Source organism: Macaca thibetana, chromosome 3 (assembly GCF_024542745.1).
Source record: "Macaca thibetana thibetana isolate TM-01 chromosome 3, ASM2454274v1, whole genome shotgun sequence".
Lineage (NCBI taxonomy): Eukaryota > Metazoa > Chordata > Mammalia > Primates > Cercopithecidae > Macaca > Macaca thibetana.
The window spans coordinates 171,289,727-171,304,607 of record NC_065580.1 but is presented as its reverse complement, the minus strand read 5'-3'; the positions used below and the strand labels follow the sequence as shown (position 1 = coordinate 171,304,607).

Sequence of the window (14,881 nt, the reverse complement as noted above, 5' to 3'; positions counted from 1 at the left end):
AATTTTTGTTTTTGTTTTTTGCTTCATATAATAAGTTTACCTCACATACTTAGGGAAAGAAAACATCTGTGTGTATGTGTGTGTATTAACAAGTTAACTGTAAATTTACACAGTATCTAAAATGGAACTAGGCTAAAGTTAATATTTTTCTTTCTAGATCCCATACAGTGGTCCACAGACCAAGTCCTGCATTGGGTGGTTTGGGTAATGAAGGAATTCAGCATGACCGATATAGACCTCACCACACTCAACATTTCGGGGAGAGAATTATGTAGTCTCAACCAAGAAGATTTTTTTCAGCGGGTGCCTCGGGGAGAAATTCTCTGGAGTCATCTGGAACTTCTCCGAAAATGTATGAAATTACAGTTATTTCTTTACATTGTAATTTAAGCTGAATTTTATTTCCTTACAACTTTGTTTTCATCTTGTTTATTGATAATGATAAGTAATAAGCAGTAATAATTAACATTTATTTACTGTATAATGCTATGCTGAAAGCTCTATATGTTATCTCATTTAATTCCTATAGTAATACCACAAATCATTACTTTGCTTATTTTTTAGATAGGAAAGTGAGGCTTTGAGAGCCCCACAAAGTCACAGCTAGGAAGTGGCAGAGCCAGGATACAAGCCCAGGCTAACATTAGAATCCAAGTTCTTAAATCAGGTGCTGTACCCTACACTTGGCCCTCTTCATATATTCTATTTGTTGCCTTCTGTTTGATCAGCTCTTACATTTACTGCTCATCTAGAAACTGAAGAGATCATTTGTTTGCAGGTGGCTTCCTTCCCATTCTCTTCATTATTGATGAGATTAAATCTTTGTTCAAGTCTTTACAATTAACTGAATAGAGTCTTAAGAGGGAAGGAAGTGTATGCAACCACCTTTTTGAATTGGAAGCCACCGGTTATAAGTTTTTCCACTTACAACTTAAAAGGCCTCAGACATTAATATGATTCAGTGACCATATAAAGAAATTGGACCAGCACTTTGGAAGATGAGACAGGCAGATCACTTGAGGTTAGAAGTTCAAGACCAGGCTGGCCAACATGGTGAAACCCTATCTCCACTAAAAATACAGAAAAATAGCTGGGCAAGTTGCTGTGTGCCTGTAGTCCCACCTACTTGGGAGGTTGAGGCGAGAGGATAGCCTGAACCTGAAAGGCGGAGGTTGCAGTGAGCTGAGAGCGCGCCACGACACTCCAGCATGGGTGACAGAGCAAGAGTCTCAGTTGGAAAAAAAACAGAGAAATTTGGAAACTACTTGGCTGTCCAAGAAAACAAGGCACAAAAATAAATTATTTTTGCTTGAATATTAATCCATCTTATATTTCAGTGACTGTTAAGACACTGAATCAAGCAACCCATTCCTTGACAGTTTTGCATATCAGAAATGCTAGCCGGACCCACATATTTTTCAGAACACATGAATACAACAAACTCTGACTTTGCTTTTGTATCAGTTATGGATGAAAATGTTACTGATAGCATTTTGTTCTATTATATACCCAATAACGGAAGAGCTCTGGTGGAGGGATTTTCCACCTTAATTCAATGCTTGCAGTTTTCACTCAAGGTGCTTTCTCTGGCCGGGTGCAGTGGCTCACTCCTGTCACCCCAGCACTTTGGGAGTCTGGGGCGGGTGGATCACTTGAGGTCAGGAATTGAAAGTGCTTTCTCTGCTGGTGAATAAGAAGTGAGCTCTGGAGAGAGGCATTTCCTCATTGTTTATAATTTTATTCTTGTAAAGATTCGCTCAGATTTTTTTTTTAAAGTATCTATGATACTAAAAGACTTAGTATATTCATTGTATTTGCAGCATTTATTTCCAGTGTCTGTTCTTACTAGATAAATAAGTTGAATGTCTTGGTTGAAGCTTTGTCCTTGGTTTCACAGATTTCCTTCCCTGCAGAGGTTTTGAAATGAATAAGGTAAATTCTGAATTGTGAAACATGTGAGTCATGTTTGTTGAAACACTTTCTTGTAAGAAATCTCAAGAACACAACAAGGATAGTGCATAGATGATAGTTTCATTTTTCCCAAATCCACGTTTTTTCCAGTCTCTCCCAGGTCAGCTCTTCGTTGTGGCTGTCTCTTTCTGCTTCTCTTATTGCATCTCAGACTTTAAAGTTCATTCACAGGTTTTTCCTAGAACAGAAGTCAAAGGTGTCTTGTATATCTTTCCATTTCCATGCAGTTGAATGAGTCTTCCTCAGAAAAGCTCTGCTCTGGAACCGTTGCTTTGTCTTTTAAAGCAACAAAGTCCCACAGCCTAGATGAGCGTCTCACAGAATTTCTTGGTGATCCAGCCATGGTTCTTCACTTAGCCTGGGCAGGGAATTCCTGTCTGACTTGGAAATGTAGTGCTCAGTTCAGAATTGAGAGATGGGCAGGATGATGTGTAAGGGTATTTCTAACAGACTTTCTAGAATTCACAAGTCTCACTTCTCAGAACAGGGTTTTTTGAGCACAATGCAGTAATCTGGTCCCTTCTGTAGAGAGAAGTCTGCAGCCTCTCTGTGAAAGGCACTGATTCTGGGACAGAACCCAGCCTCTATTATCCATCCTCAGTGATCTCTCAAGAAGCGGCAGTACTGAAGAGGTAGAGCTCCTTCTTCAGATATTTGTATTAGATTATTCACCTGAGCGGCCACCTGCCTGTAGTCCCCGCTCTGCTGAAACTTCATCCACGTCCTACTATACATGGGAGATAATTAGGAAATGTTCCAGTACTACCAGTTCCATGATGTCCTTCTCGGTGTGAATCTCTGTCTTCTGTCACCAAAGGCATAGGAAGTTCTCAGTTTGCTGAGGGTTTTCTTTAGGAAAAATAATTGTTTTATTCCTGTAGTGTCTAATGTTTCTTCATAAAATGGCTCCATATCCCCCAGGGCTTTGCCTCTCAAGACTGCTTCCTTTATGCCTAGCAAGGATTTGGGAGTTTCAGGGAGGAATATGATATTCAGGGTGCCTGTACTCTGAAGAGATTGGTCTTGGACCAGTCTTTCAAAAGCTTTTTTTTTCCCCCCTGTGGTCTGCCTTCTGTCTTGAGAGCTTCCAGGAAACAAACCAAACTCCAATCTGAGAATTAGGACGTAGAAGGTAATTTTACAAGTTGATTATGCCTGTGCTGTGGGATGGTGACGCTTTCGTTTGCCTCTTTTGAGGCTAATTCCTTTAGTCTTCAAATGAAACGGTTCCTCTTTGAGGAACTTTTATAAAATTCTGAGGAAAATTTACTACAAACATAAGGTACGTATTTTTTTTTTTTTCAAGAGAGACACAGTTCTGGAGGAGAATGCTCAGAACTAGGAGTCTGGATAAAACAGTGAGGTTGTCAGTTGACTGAAAAGTAATTGTTTTGTGCACTGTGCTTCTTAAAAACATGTTTCTTTAATCCTCACAATAACCTCATGAGGCGATAAGTATAGGTGTCTAATTTAAACATGAGGAAGTTAATGTTGAAAGAGGTTGGTAATTTTACCAAAGTCATATAGTCAGTAAGAGCTGAGAACTGAATCCAGATCTGTCTGAAGCCAGTCCCATATAATTGTTTTAAGTCCTCAGTCTTCAGACCCTCAAAGCTCCCATCTGGTAGGATTCAGACCTGTTTTTACTTGCCCAACCTTTTCCAGCTCTGCGTGTCTGGAACTGGGTCCTGGCAAGGCACCCTTAGCAGAGTCTTCTTGGGAGCCCAGGCCTCAGTACCCAGAATGATTGCTGGAGGGTATAGTTTCATTTTTAAGAGAGAGGCACACAATTTATGATGGGCACGAAGTAGGCTGAAGTAATAAGAGACTGGGATGTGCAGTTCTTTGAGAGGTAAAGAATAACATTTAAGTGGGTAATAGCAACAGATAAGTAATGAATGGTTCTGTAAAGGCTTATCTTAGGACCTTTTATAATATTTTTATTTGGGGAGCTATATTTTTAGATGTGAAATTATTTACTTTAATTGAGACATTTAGGACCACTACAATTGTATTGAAAATTTGCTATCTTTAAGTAGAAGCATTAAAAAGCTTAAGCAGCTTTAGTCAAAAGCGGATGTTACAACAGATAATGCGAAGGAGGCCTTTTTGGTGGCGATCCATATCTAAATAATTTCATTTTGGTGTATATTTTATCTTTGATATGATCTTGAAGATTTCCATATTTTTACATGGTTTTATACAGATTTTGATACAAATATTTACATTTAGAAAACCATAGTTCTCTGCAGAACTTTACTGAACACTAAAAGACATTGGAGCTTTTCCCTGTGTTACTTCTCTTAAAGGTATCTTTTCCTTTTAAAGTGACTATCAAATATTTTTAATGTTTTTATGCCAGTAAGTTTCAGTTCAGTGTTTTGGTTTTAATTGTGGAGTTCTTTTTTAAAAGAATCATGTTTATTAAGTTGGATTTTATTGGATTGGGGTTTTTGGTTTTAAATTTTTTAAAATTGTGTTTTTTTTTTCAGATGTATTGGCAAGTCAAGAACAACAGATGAATGAAATAGTTACAATTGATCAACGTGAGTATTCGTATCTATATTTGCCCTTTTATTGAAGAAATGTTTATTTGATACTGCAAGGTAGTAAAAAGGAAAATTATTTAAAAAATTTTTTTCCCCACACACGAAATATCTTTTGTTCTGTGGAATGAGAGCTCAACACAAGTACTTTATAAGATCCACTCATGTCGTGTTTTTAAATGATGCGATTAACATAACAGCTTGCTTTGTATCTGGGTTCACTAAAATTTGTTAGGACATCATTTGTTTCATCTTTACTGACTGTTAATTACCAAGTTGTAAGAACAATTCTAACCACATTCATACCTGACAGAACTTTCATGCCTGATAATAACTGGATATTGGGTGGCATCCAATTAAAATATCAGTATAGCTTGGATACAGCAAAGAAAATATTCAAGTGTCCAAAACAAACTTGAGGAGTTACACTGGGTTTGAAATGAAGAAAAAAGGCAAGTTAAAATAGGAAAATGAATAGTTTTCATTTGGTGAGAGTTGCAATCAAAAGTATACATTTGTATACATTCTAATTGATCATCAGTCCCATGTGGCATTTTCCAAGGTTTTAAGAGTCTACCAGGCCAAACCCTTCGCCGCCTTCACTACTTTTGTTTGGCTTTTCCCCTTTTTCTTTTCTCTCACTTTGCATTCAGCTTTATTCTTTACCTTTGGTTCATCCATATTGGGTACTATGCATGCTGGTCTAGAAGAGTCTTTTTGTTTCTCTTAGTATCAGTCTCCATTTTCATGTCATATTTTCCAACTTTTACCTCACATTGCATTTTCTCTTAGCATGTTTGGGTTTCGGTACACCACAGTTGCTATCTCTTAAACATTTTTCATTAAAACATTACTGTCTAGTTTGAGAATCCTTTTAAGCCTGCTGAGCTCTTTGGGGCATTATTTTTTTCCCTTTTCAGCGGACATCTTTCTTTTCCCCTTACACCATAGCTTTTAGCCATGTTTTACCTGAGATACGAACACACACGTCACAAGATGATCCCAACTGGCTAAAATTTTTAATGAAGAATCTGAGATACACAAAAAGTGTAACACCTGTGTACATATAAGAAATAAAATTTTATATACCAAGTTTACCTGTTGTAGATTTCATTTTCCTCTCTCTTACCAGAGAATTGACTATCTTGAATTTTATGTTTATTACTATTTTATATTTTTACCACCTATGTAACCATAAACACTGTATAGCATTGTTTTGCACATGTTTAAGCATTTTCTGTAAAATACATTGTACATATTCTTTTATAACTTTATCATTTGAAAATTACCCATGTTGATACTTGTAGCTGTTTCATTCATTTTCATTGCTGTATAGTATTTTTTAAATGCTGTGAACATCATTGAGTGAATATTTGTAAGAACATGTGTGAGATGTTCGTGTCATAGGGTTTCTAACATCCTTTCAACCTTACTCCAGATACTGCCAGAGTCTCAAAGTGGTGGTATGAATTCTTATTTGTGCACATTTTCTACAATATTTGACAAACTGTTTTTATGAACAAATGTTTTAAAAACAAACATGTTAAAATACTCTGTCTAATGTGTGTGCATCACTGAGTTATTTCCAAACAAGAATACTAGCTCTTACTAAGATGCACAAACTGTAATGCAAGCATTATACTGTACCATCTGACCTTTTTTGTTATTTTGTTTGAAATTGTGGCTTGAGGCTTTTTGTAGTGAAGTACTTTCTTGGGGTAATTCATAGGGCATTAGTTAAACTGATAATGTCTTTCAGTAATTTTTTTTTCCCCTTGTCTTTGCAGCTGTGCAAATTATTCCAGCATCAGTGCAATCTGCTACACCTACTACCATTAAAGTTATAAATAGTAGTGCGAAGGCAGCCAAAGTGCAAAGAGCACCGAGGATTTCAGGAGAAGATAGAAGCTCACCTGGGAACAGAACAGGTATTTTTGTATTTTCTTGTATTTGTAAAATATATCTATCTAATTAGGTATATTTTGTTTTATTTCACTGTATGAAAAATGTGAATTTGGACTATTGCTCTGGTAGTATTTAGACAGCATTTCTAGAAAAACAAAAATTGTTTTTGCCATGGCTGAGATTTGAACCAAAGAACCAGTTTGTTGCCTTTGCCTTGGGCTAATCTATAACACTATAGCCAATGCTTTGTTCCTCTTATCAATTTAGGAAACAATGGCCAAATCCAACTATGGCAGTTTTTGCTAGAACTTCTTACTGATAAGGATGCTCGAGACTGTATTTCTTGGGTTGGTGATGAAGGTGAATTTAAGCTAAATCAGCCTGAACTGGTTGCACAAAAATGGGGACAGCGTAAAAATAAGCCTACAATGAACTATGAGAAACTCAGTCGTGCATTAAGGTAAGCCTTTATTACTGTTTTTTCTGTTATCATGCCTTTCTAAAAAATAGCTGCTGCTTCTAGATGTAAGCATTGTTACGTAATGATATTAAAAACTTGTTCATGTTTTCTTTACAAATTAAAAAACCTTTTTAAAAAGATCTTAATTTTGAGGTACGGTTTTTTTTACAAAATTACTCTAAGATTGTTTTTATCTGATTTGAAAGCATATAATACTGTCAAAAAAAGTTTGATTTTTGAGATTTTTATTATTTGCATAGGTGAATTGTTAATTTTTAATGAGTAAGCAGAAACTGTCCTCTGTTTTTACAATTACATGCAAAATATTGACCCGTTTTCTATACAATCTGCCTAAATCTGGATATCCAATCTTTACATTGATATAAACTCCATAAGTAGTATAAAGTTTTCCGACAGAAATTACTATCAGAAATTATGCCTACTACAGTGATGGAAATTCAGCAAGTACATTTAAGTATCTGAGAAGGAGGATATATAAGAATATCACAGAATTATGTCTGATTTTTGGGGGGATTGAATATAGTATAGTAGTTCTGCAATTTACAAGTTTTTCTAAATAGCATGCTTTTACTGCTTCTTGTTTCACTTGGCCATTTTCACACTGAAAGATTATAATTTAGCACACACACACACTCCCCCTTCCCCTTTCTATCTCCTCATCTCAATATCCCAATATGATTATATAGAAATTTTGGTTCAGCGAGTATCATTGTTAGAGTATTATGGCCATGTAACTATTATTACATAGTTGACCGTTATTATTCTTTTCCTGAATGACCTGTTGTTTCTCAGAGTTCATAAGTAACTAAAATGTTTAGTTTTCAATATGCTTATCATTTATCATTCAGTCTCAAACACATTGCCAACTGTCTAAAGATTCTTTGTGTATAATCAGAACTAAAGCTGCCATTTTTGAGAGTTGATGCAGATTGTATACATACAAGACCCCTCAAAATTACAGCGGTAATTTTGATTTTTCAAATCAAACTTTTTTCATAGAACTTGAAAAGATAATTGTAAAATTTACATGGGACTATAAAGTACCATGGTAGTCAGTAGTCAGGACACCTGAAGATTAGCAAAGTGGAAAGACTTGTCCCACAGGATATTGAGACTGACTCTAAAGTTACAGTAATAAGACAGTTATGCTATTTGCTCAAGACAAATAGGCCATACAGTAGAATAGGGAGCCAAAATAGAACCAGGAATACATAAGCATTTGATTTAAAGAAATGGCAGTGGGGAGAAAACATATGAGGAAACGATCTTCTTTTCAATCATCAGTGCGGGGATAATTTACTATCCGTCTTGGGAGAAAAGTAAAAGTTGACCTCTTCCTTACGCCGTACCAAAAATCAATTCCATGTAGCTTGTAGCTCTACCTGTCAAAAATCAATTCCATGTAGCTTGTAGCTCTACCTGTAAAAAGTAAAATAGAAAAGGATGTAGAAATACTTTCATAACTTGTGGGGTAGGGAGACATTTATGCAGAATCAAAAGGACTGATTATAAAGGGAAAGATCAATAAATTGGACTATATTTAAATTAGGAACTTTTGGTTGTTGAAAGCCTTATTAAGAGAGCCACACATGTCTTACAGAAGTATGTAGAATATCTAACCAATTCTTACGAATCAGTTTTTTAATGGGCAAGAGACTTGAATAGACACCTCAGGCTAGAGATTATCCAAATGGCCAATGAATATATGCAAAGGTGTACAGCCTCATTAGTATTCAGAGTAATGCAATTGAAAACCATAATTAAATGGTACAACACACCCCCTAGAGTGGCTACAATTTAAAAGATTGCCAGAACTAAGTGCTGTTGAGGATATGGAGCAATGGGAATGCTTCTACCCTTTTGATAGGAATGCAAATTGTAACAGTTGCTCCCCTAAGCAACTGTTCGATATATATCAAACAGAAGTGTACTTGTATGCCCATACACATGTTCATAGCAGATTATTTGTAACATCCAAATCCCAGAAACAACCAGATATCTATCAACAGTAGAGAAGAAATCATTTATGGTATATTCATACAAGAATACCTTGCATTCTCGAAAACTGAGCTCCTGCTACAAACGAAGACCAGTGAACCTCACAAACATAATGTTCAGTGACAGAATCCAGACCCAAAAGACCAAATTCTGTATGATTACATTTATTCAGTAAAGTTCAAAAAACAGGAAAATTAAATTGCAGTATTTAGGGTTGCATGTTTGGGAGATAAAAATATAAAGAAAAAGCAATGAAATTACTGTCATGGTGCAGGCTTGTGTTTACCTTTTAGAGCCAGGATTTGGGGAATGATTGGGAGGGGACATAAAGGGGATTCTAGATGCTGACAGTGTTCTGTTTCTTGAGTGATACTTAACAGGGGAATGAATGTTCACTTTGTAATGTCACTGAACTGTTCACTTCTGTGTCCTTTTGTGTGATATATTTGCAATTAAAAAGTTTTTAAAAAATACAAGTTCAAAAAAAGGGAAGAAAAGAAATCATATCCGTGAAATACAGGTATTGTGTATCTTTCTACTTTCTTCATTTTAGGGAGGGAACAAATGGAATAAGTGCTACTGTATACAGTTGTGTGATGCATGTGCTAGATCAAAGGAAGTATTCAGTAAAATTCAAATTTATGTGTGTATATTTTTTTATCACCTCTTACCAAGAAATATAATGCCAACTCCTAGAACTGGCATAATCATAGAATATATTTTCCTCCTAGAATTATAAAACCTTTTCCATTTTCCTTTTTTCCCCACGTATAGTCTTACATATTAACGTAGAAATGTTTTAAAGCAATTGAAACGCCTACAGCATTTTTAACTGGATGGCAAGGAATTGTTGGTTTGTGAGCTGAGATCCAAATTCTATACTAATGTAACTGACATAAATGGAAACTACAAGACTGCGCAATGTGTTATATCTCTTACTGGGAAATCAAACATAACTATTTTCCTTTAACTATTCTGGAATTAGGGAAAGATGAGAGTTTCCTGTATATAGGTCAGTCCTTTCATTAATAGACTCTTGATTAAGCCAAGTGACTTTTATCCTGCTAAATGTGATAGTTTATATCAGCGGTACTTTTGCAAATAGTTGTTTCTTTTGTAGTAGCCCTTTGTCAGTGGGCAGTGCAATTTTAAAATAAGGGCTTTGCATTCTGCCAGTCCTGGAAAGAGCTTAACTTGCCTCTTTTTCCTGTTGTTGGAATTAGCAGTACATAGTGTTTGTTTAAATAAAGTCTGTTTTCCAAAGGAAACATAAATCCAACTCCGTTTGCATTTCTATAGAATGCAGCAGTAAACCAGATTTCTAGAATGACTGCTGGAACTCTGCTTGTGTACATTTAGAAATATTGTCTCTTTACAATGCCCTTTTCCTGTTTTTCTGTATCCTCTATTTCGTTTAGACCTTTTCCTTAGACTTAAAGCTCCCTGTTGGGCTTGGATAATTTATCTGAAATTTGGAAAGCATTTACATAGTGAAATAATAAAGATGAAGACATGACTTCATCATATAGGATTCTTTACAAGACAGAAAAGAAGTGGAATATATTCGTTCTTTCATATTATCGATTTTTATTAACATAGCTTCTATTTTGTAGAGGGCTATGTGCCAGTCATTGTATACTAAGCACTTTACAAAGATTATCCCTCTAATCCTCAACAGTGATATGAGGGTGTAAGCACTGTTCACCTCACTTTATAAATGAGGAATAGAAGCTTTGAGAAAATATGACTCCTGTGGTCCAGAAATGTTAGGTTTTGAATCTCGGCTCTGACTCCAAAGCTCTTGTTCTTAGGCTCTTCTACTGCTCTAAAGGTTTTTTGTTTTGTTTAATAATTACTTTTAAATCAATGTTTTATCCTAATTGTTGAAAATACATTTTGAAAGTTTATAGAGTTTTGGAGTACTGAGCATTGAAATAGTAAATGATGTTTGGATGTGTTTCATTTGATAGTAGCATTAAATATTCTATATAACTTCAGTATTAATTGCTATTGTGGTGGATGCAGTACTCTACTAGGCTTCTGCTTATGGAATAGTCTGTAAATTATTCTAAGTCTCATTTATTTTTTATGAAGTCTCTAATTTTTCTCTTTTTAAAGGTATTATTATGATGGGGACATGATTTGTAAAGTTCAAGGCAAGAGATTTGTGTACAAGTTTGTCTGTGACTTGAAGACTCTTATTGGATACAGTGCAGCAGAGTTGAACCGTTTGGTCACAGAATGTGAACAGAAGAAACTTGCAAAGATGCAGCTCCATGGAATTGCCCAGCCAGTCACAGCAGTAGCTCTGGCCACTGCTTCTCTGCAAACGGAAAAGGATAATTGAGCCCCAGGACATTCTGGGACTCCAAAGTCTTTCTTAAAATGTTTAGAGCAAGTATAGCTCTTACCTTTATTACCGAATTTGAATCTTCTTTTATTTCTAGACTGTACAGTCTGATGCATGATTTTTTTATAAATATTTCATACTCTTGTGAATTTGGATCTTTTTACTTTGAGCATATATTTTAGAATGTGTGTATGTTAAAGGATCTCCACAATGTCTGCAGCGTGAAGGCAGGTTCATTGTGGAATAGTTTGTTAACAGTCAGGAAAGCTAAACTGGTCAGTATTAATGTGTAGCCCTACCAAAAATAGCCAGTAGTATCTGAAAATGAAAAATAAATGAAGTATCTCCAGGAAACAGTCTGGCTTAACTATTTTTGAAAATATAACTGTTTCCCCTCTCTGCTGCTTTAGATGTTGCTTTACATAGAACCAGAAAATGGAATTTCTCAGCTAAAGCACGTGTGCCTGTTTCATCTAATCAAGCAGAGCTAAAATGTTCATATCAAATTTATATTAATAAATTACTAAACTAAGAGTATCAGGTTATTTATATATTTGCAAGCAAAGGACAGTAAGAAGTTGACTGGCAAAAAGAGCAGTGCTGAAGGAGGAGATCCAGGTTTAAATCTGGCTTATTAACTCAAGCCAATTGTAAGGATTTTCTGTATAGATTATTCATGTCAGACCAAGAATTTAAATTATTTTGAGAGAGGAATTTAATTCTAATAAACCAGCTGTTACAAAAATTATAAAATGATCTCTGTTTTTCCTGTCAGAGATTTAAAAAACTGAAAAGGTATACCTCAACCCAAAAGTAAAGGTTTGGTTTGGTTTGTTATGGCTTCCTTTTTTTTAAAATTACCCTGTAGTGCCAGTTTATTATGCAAAGCAGCTTATATTCCTGTGTTTCTGATAAAATGAAGACTTTAAATTAGTCAGCAGTACTTTACCTTTCAAGGCATTAGTAAATTACTTGCAAATAGTTTTCAAAAGAAAATTCGACCTCTGTTATAGGCAGTCTTCTCTTTAAGATAATACTTTTCCACTTATTTTTTTTTCCTTTTCCATATTATATATGTGTATACATATATCTATATATTCAGTTGATTTTATAAACATATATGAAGGCATAAAGATATACAGAAGATTATTCATTTTAAGATTCAAATTAAATAATTCCTGCATATATGACATTCCTTACATAAACTAACACTAAACAAAAATGGCTAGAAATGTCTTTTTCTTTCTTTTCTGTTTTTGTTGTTTAAGGTATTAAGCACAAATTATTATATGAGACTGGCAAGATAGCTATTAATCCTCTTACAGATTTGAGAAGGTTGATTCTCAAATATTTATGCACCTTCTCCTTCATTGTTTTCTTTAAATCTGTCCCCTTAAAAAGCTTCTTAAGAGCTCAGTTAATGCTTTTAACTTAACTAGGAGAAAAAGGCATGTTAATACAGGCAAGATGGCATTGTTAGCAATTCTGGTAGTGGTTTGGAATGAATCATAAGAGGCAGGGATCTTAAGGACAAGGAAGAGAGGAGAGAGAGGTAATCTCTTTGGTAATCTTAACACGTAATTTTACTACAACATGTTCTCTTAATTCATTTATATTATTAAGTCCTTTCTGCAGCTGATACCTGAGCAGAGTAAAATTTGTATGTCCATTATTACTTTTTTGAAAGAGAATATATGAACAAATTATTAGTACAATTTGGGCACTGTGGTTGTAAGAATGTCTGAGTAAAATAACTATGAAATAATATACAGAAGCTCTAGTGTCAGATAACAAATAGACAGCTAGAAAGGTTTTGCACCATCCTCTTACGGCCTAGGGAGTTGACAAGTTGCTTGTAGTTTTAAAAAAAATAATAAAGTATACCATTCTGGTATATCATCAAGAGCTTAAGAATCTTGGCTTTCATATTTAAAATGCTTTTGGGGAGACATATTAAAATTTTAGCCAAGATGACAGACATGTCTCAATTACATATGTGTGTGTATGTTTTTAAAGCTAGAAACATTAGTTTTAGATCCCTAGAATGAAAATTCTTTTCTCATCTATGCAATTCCCATATGGTTTTTTTAAAATCATATTTTATTCATTTTCTCCCTTTAGCAATTTTCATTTTATTTCTCATAATTTGAACAGAGACAGTTCTCATACATGATCAGATGCTTTTTTTTTTCTTCTTACCATCATTTATGCATGACATAGGTAAAGTAATATGGCTAATTTCTCCAGTTGATTCAAGAAACTCATTACTTTGCCTTAAATTATATGTAAAATATTTGTTTTACTTAGTTATCAGAAAGCCAGGTAGTTTTTCTTCTTCTATTAAAAGATAACATATTGTGAAAGAAAATAAAATTCATGCTATTCATTCTTTGCTTTGTTTTTATAAATGAATTTTTCATACAATTTACAGTATATTCAAAGGAAGAAAGATAAATTGGTCATCATTTGTACCTTAGAAGTACAAGAATTTAAGTAAAAGAAATGTTCCTTTTTGTTTTAAAACTTGTTTTCCATGTGAAGTTTTTATTGAGCCAACTTTCATACATATCTCGCTAGCCTAAAGTCTAAATATTTGTGTTGGCATCAGAAAAACCAATTAGGCAGAATTGCTTTGCGTGGTCGATCTTCAGATAAATTGACTGATCACATTTATTTTTGTATCAGTCTATGTCATTTAATTAGGAAAAATTGTTTAGGTGTTTTCTCCCCTGATTAATGGTGATACTCAAGTATGATACAAAAAGAATTGTACCACCAAATATTTTTGCAAGGTCTGCTGTTTTCCATATTCCTTTTATGCTACTGCCTTTAAGAAAGAACTAGTATCCTTGAAATAGCACAAAAATGTTTTAAAATTCATAATTGCAAAACAAATTTGTGACTAACTTAATGTCTTCAGATCTAAAGGGTGTATAAATATTGATACTTCAATATTTCACTTGCTGCCAGGAAAAAAAAATTCTCAATCTTTTGTAAATGGGAGGAGGACTTTTGCATACATTTTTACTCTTTAAATAACGACAACGACACTTATACTGTCATAATAACAATTATGTATTTCTTTGTGGTTTTAATTTTTTTTGTAATTTTACATAAAACAGTTATTTTCTATTTTTACGCAGATAAAAAATATTTGTGCATAAAATGTAAAAATAGTAAAATGAGAAAAATAAAACTATTATACAGTATGTTTCTGTGTTGCTTAAAGTTTTTTTTTCCTGAAAACAAAATCTTAAATCCCCAGGATATTTTGTTGGATAGTAATCTGACAGTCCACTTATACATTGTACATGTGATTCCCATGCACTTTTTAACTTAAAAGCTGTCAATTTGCGAAGAACATACTTCACTGAACTAAATTTAGTAGGTTAATCTCTTTAAGAAAATGAAATTCCATCTACAAAGCCAAATTGTTTTAGAATAGTAACAGATGAAGTGGTAAGACTGAGTAGCTGTCAGAAGGCAAGCTGATGATTGCTAAATTGTAAACCTTTTGTAAAGCTTTTTTTTTTTTTTAAACAAACAAAAAATCACCTGTTCATGTTGGCTATCAGCAGATTGCTTCAGCCAGAATCAGAATATAGAAGAATGGATGGAAGGGGTTAGGAA

General features: G+C 34.3%; 2 protein-coding genes and 1 pseudogene across 10 annotated transcripts in view; 1 reads left to right on the top strand and 2 right to left on the bottom strand.

Annotated features, from left to right (window-relative positions):
- GABPA (GA binding protein transcription factor subunit alpha) overlaps positions 1–14,460 on the top strand; it is a 37,876-nt gene extending 23,416 nt beyond the window's left edge. For all 6 annotated transcript variants that reach the window (XM_050784766.1, XM_050784765.1, XM_050784767.1 and 3 more), the window contains exons 6-10: positions 158–352; positions 4,464–4,517; positions 6,305–6,445; positions 6,690–6,882; positions 11,020–14,460. In XM_050784766.1, coding sequence (XP_050640723.1) covers positions 158–352; positions 4,464–4,517; positions 6,305–6,445; positions 6,690–6,882; positions 11,020–11,248 — 812 coding nt within the window. In that variant the 3' untranslated portion in view covers positions 11,249–14,460. The remainder of the gene's footprint in view (positions 1–157; positions 353–4,463; positions 4,518–6,304; positions 6,446–6,689; positions 6,883–11,019) is intronic.
- ATP5PF (ATP synthase peripheral stalk subunit F6) overlaps positions 1–14,881 on the bottom strand; it is a 985,871-nt gene that overhangs the window by 34,277 nt on the left and 936,713 nt on the right. The window lies entirely within an intron of this gene.
- Positions 5,091–5,444, bottom strand: LOC126950760 (protein LLP homolog; annotated as a pseudogene).